The 2,785-nt window shown below is 40.6% G+C and overlaps 1 protein-coding gene across 1 annotated transcript; it reads left to right on the forward strand.

Annotated features, from left to right (window-relative positions):
* The first annotated feature begins 568 nt into the window (after positions 1-568).
* LOC121262000 lies at positions 569-1,603 on the forward strand. The gene has a single exon (XM_041164449.1). It carries the CDS (start codon positions 569-571, stop codon positions 1,601-1,603), a length of 1,035 nt encoding a protein of 344 aa, XP_041020383.1.
* The last annotated feature ends 1,182 nt before the right edge of the window (positions 1,604-2,785 follow it).

Consider the following 2,785-nt stretch of genomic DNA (forward strand, 5'->3'; position numbering starts at 1 on the left):
TTGGGTGATGTTGTTCGTTTGTAAGTCTATATATATCATGTGTATATACATACATACCCACACACACACACGCATGGATATATATATATATATATATGAGAGTGAAGGTGGTCGACATGTAGTTGGCCATCGACGGTTAATACTATCACAATCAAACATTATTGGTCCAGTATTGATAAATACATATATATATATATATATATATATCAATACACATCAATATTTTGTACAAGGGACAACTAGGGACTACGTAGCTAGCATCCTCATCGAACTTGACTCACGTTAATTCAGATGACAACTGGTTCTGGTACCAATTTTTGGAGAATATGGAATCACATGATGTCATAAACAAATCACGAAAATAAAGTGATTGTCAGCCAATTATCCTTGAAAATTTTTTTAACCAGAAACCTTCTGAGATGCCTAGCTAGCCACATTCATAAATCATCTTCAAGTTAAACATTTATTCTCCTGTCCCAACATTTGGCCTATGGTGAGTTTTTCAATGAACTTATATATTTACGGTCTCTGCTTATCTAACTTTCTTCCCCACCATATCTTTGTTTAGATGGACAAAAGTTGGATGAATGACCCCGATAGGCTTGTATCACCTGCATACGCCGAAGGCGTTAAATATTTCCTCACACAAACACGAAACCATACAAGTGGAAGGGATCGCATTCGGTGTCCATGTCGTGCATGCCTTAACAATCTGTGGCTGCCTATATTTGAGGTGGAAACCCATTTGTTTATTAAAGGGATCAACCCAGATTACACCCAGTGGATATTTCATGGGGAGGAGGAGACAACATTGTACGTCAGTGATGATGATATTGATGACGATATCATCCAAGAAGACGGTTACATAGATGACATGCAGCATATGTTGGATGACATCCGGGCAGGCACCTTCGTTGATGTGCCCCAAGATAGCACTCATGTGCCAAACAGGCCACCAATTACTGTAGATTCACCGGTACCATCTTTTGACCAACTACTAGAGAATGCTCGACGTCCTTTTTTCGATGGGTGTACAGAATTTTCAAAGTTGTCATTCGTTATCAAGTTGTTACACATCAAATCAATCAGTGGATGGTCAATTAAGTCATTTGACATGCTCCTTAATTTGTTGAGGTATGCCTTTCCTAATGCCATATTGCCACAATTATATGAGGAGTCAAGGTCTTTGGAGCGCGGTTTGGGCTTCAAGTATCACAAAATCCATGCGTGCCCCAACGACTGCAACTTATTTTGGAAGGAAAATACTGCTCTTAATGAATGCCCTATATGTAAGGCTTCGAGGTGGATACCAAATACACACGGGTCACACGCGATACCTCAAAAAGTGTTGCGTCACTTTCCTTTGAAACCGAGATTGCAGCGTCTCTTCATATCTACAAAGATAGCAGGTGATATGCAATGGCACAAAGAGCAACAGACGATAGAAGATACTTGTATGAGACATCCGGCCGACTCTGAGTGCTCGAAGAAATTTGATGAAGATCATGGTTGGTTCACTGCGGATCCTCGCAATGTTAGGCTCGGTCTGGCAAGTGATGGCTTCACTCCATTCAACAACTTGGCTAAACCTCATAGCATTTAGCCAGTGATCCTTGTCCCCTATAACTTGCCGCCGTGGTCATGCATGAAAGACCAATTCTTCATGACATCTCTGATTATTCCTGGCCCAAGGTCACCAGGGAATGAGATCGATGTATACTTGCAGCCGTTGATCGATGAACTGCTTGAATTTTGGAAAGATGGGGTACCTACATATGATGCCTCAACTAAGGAGACGTTTATGTTGCATGCTGCCTTATTGTGAACAATCAATGATTTTCCTGCCTACGAGAATCTGTCTGGCTAGTCAACAAAGGAAAAATTGGCTTGTCCGTCTTGCAATGCAGACACAGACTCCAATTGGTTGAAATATGGCTGAAAACGTTGTTACATGAGACATCGACGTTTCTTACCACCAGATCACATATGGAGAAGGAGGAAAGGGTTGTTCAATGGTAGAAAAGATCATCGCATGCCACCAATGGATATAGTAGTTGAAGATATTCAAAATCAATTGCAGATGATTGGGGATGTTCAGTTTGGCAAATCTCATAGGAAGAAAAAACGCACTGCTGAAGAGATGAACTGGACAAAGTGTAGCATATTCTTCGTGTTACCTTATTGGTCAACAGTTCGACTTCGGCATAATTTAGATGTTATGCATATTGAGAAGAATATTGCCGATAACATCTTATTCACTTTAATGAATAGTCTAGGAAAAACTAAGGATAACATCAATTCAAGGCGTGACTTGAAGATTTTTGGCTATAGAAAAGAATTACACTTGAGACGTGATGGTGATCGTGTAACAATGCCACATGCACTATACACATTACACAGAGATGAAATGAATAAATTTTGTGAGTGGCTGTCTGATATCAAATTTCCAGATGGGTTCGCTTCCAATATCTCGAACTGTGTTTCTCTACGTGATTGCAAAATCTCAGGGTTGAAAAGCCACGACTGTCACGTTTTCCTTAAAAGACTACTCCTCATTGCTGCTGGGGGGTATTTAAGAAGTGACATTACCTTGGCTTTGATTAAACTTGGTACTTTCTTCAAAGAGTTGTGCGCTCGAACACTGGATGTCAATCGCCTATCCCAACTCCAAACTGATATCGTCACCATTCTATGCAAACTGGAGATGATATTCCCTCCTTCTTTTTTCGATGTTATGGTCTACCTAGCTGTCCATTTACCTCGTGAGGCCAGACTTAGGGGTCCA

The sequence above is a fragment of the Juglans microcarpa x Juglans regia genome, chromosome 4S (assembly GCF_004785595.1).
Source record: "Juglans microcarpa x Juglans regia isolate MS1-56 chromosome 4S, Jm3101_v1.0, whole genome shotgun sequence".
Lineage (NCBI taxonomy): Eukaryota > Viridiplantae > Streptophyta > Magnoliopsida > Fagales > Juglandaceae > Juglans > Juglans microcarpa x Juglans regia.

What these genes read in the sequence shown, in the direction of transcription:
- LOC121262000 (XM_041164449.1), top strand. Translation starts at nt 569, where the DNA reads ATGGACAAAAGTTGGATGAATGACCCCGATAGGCTTGTATCACCTGCA.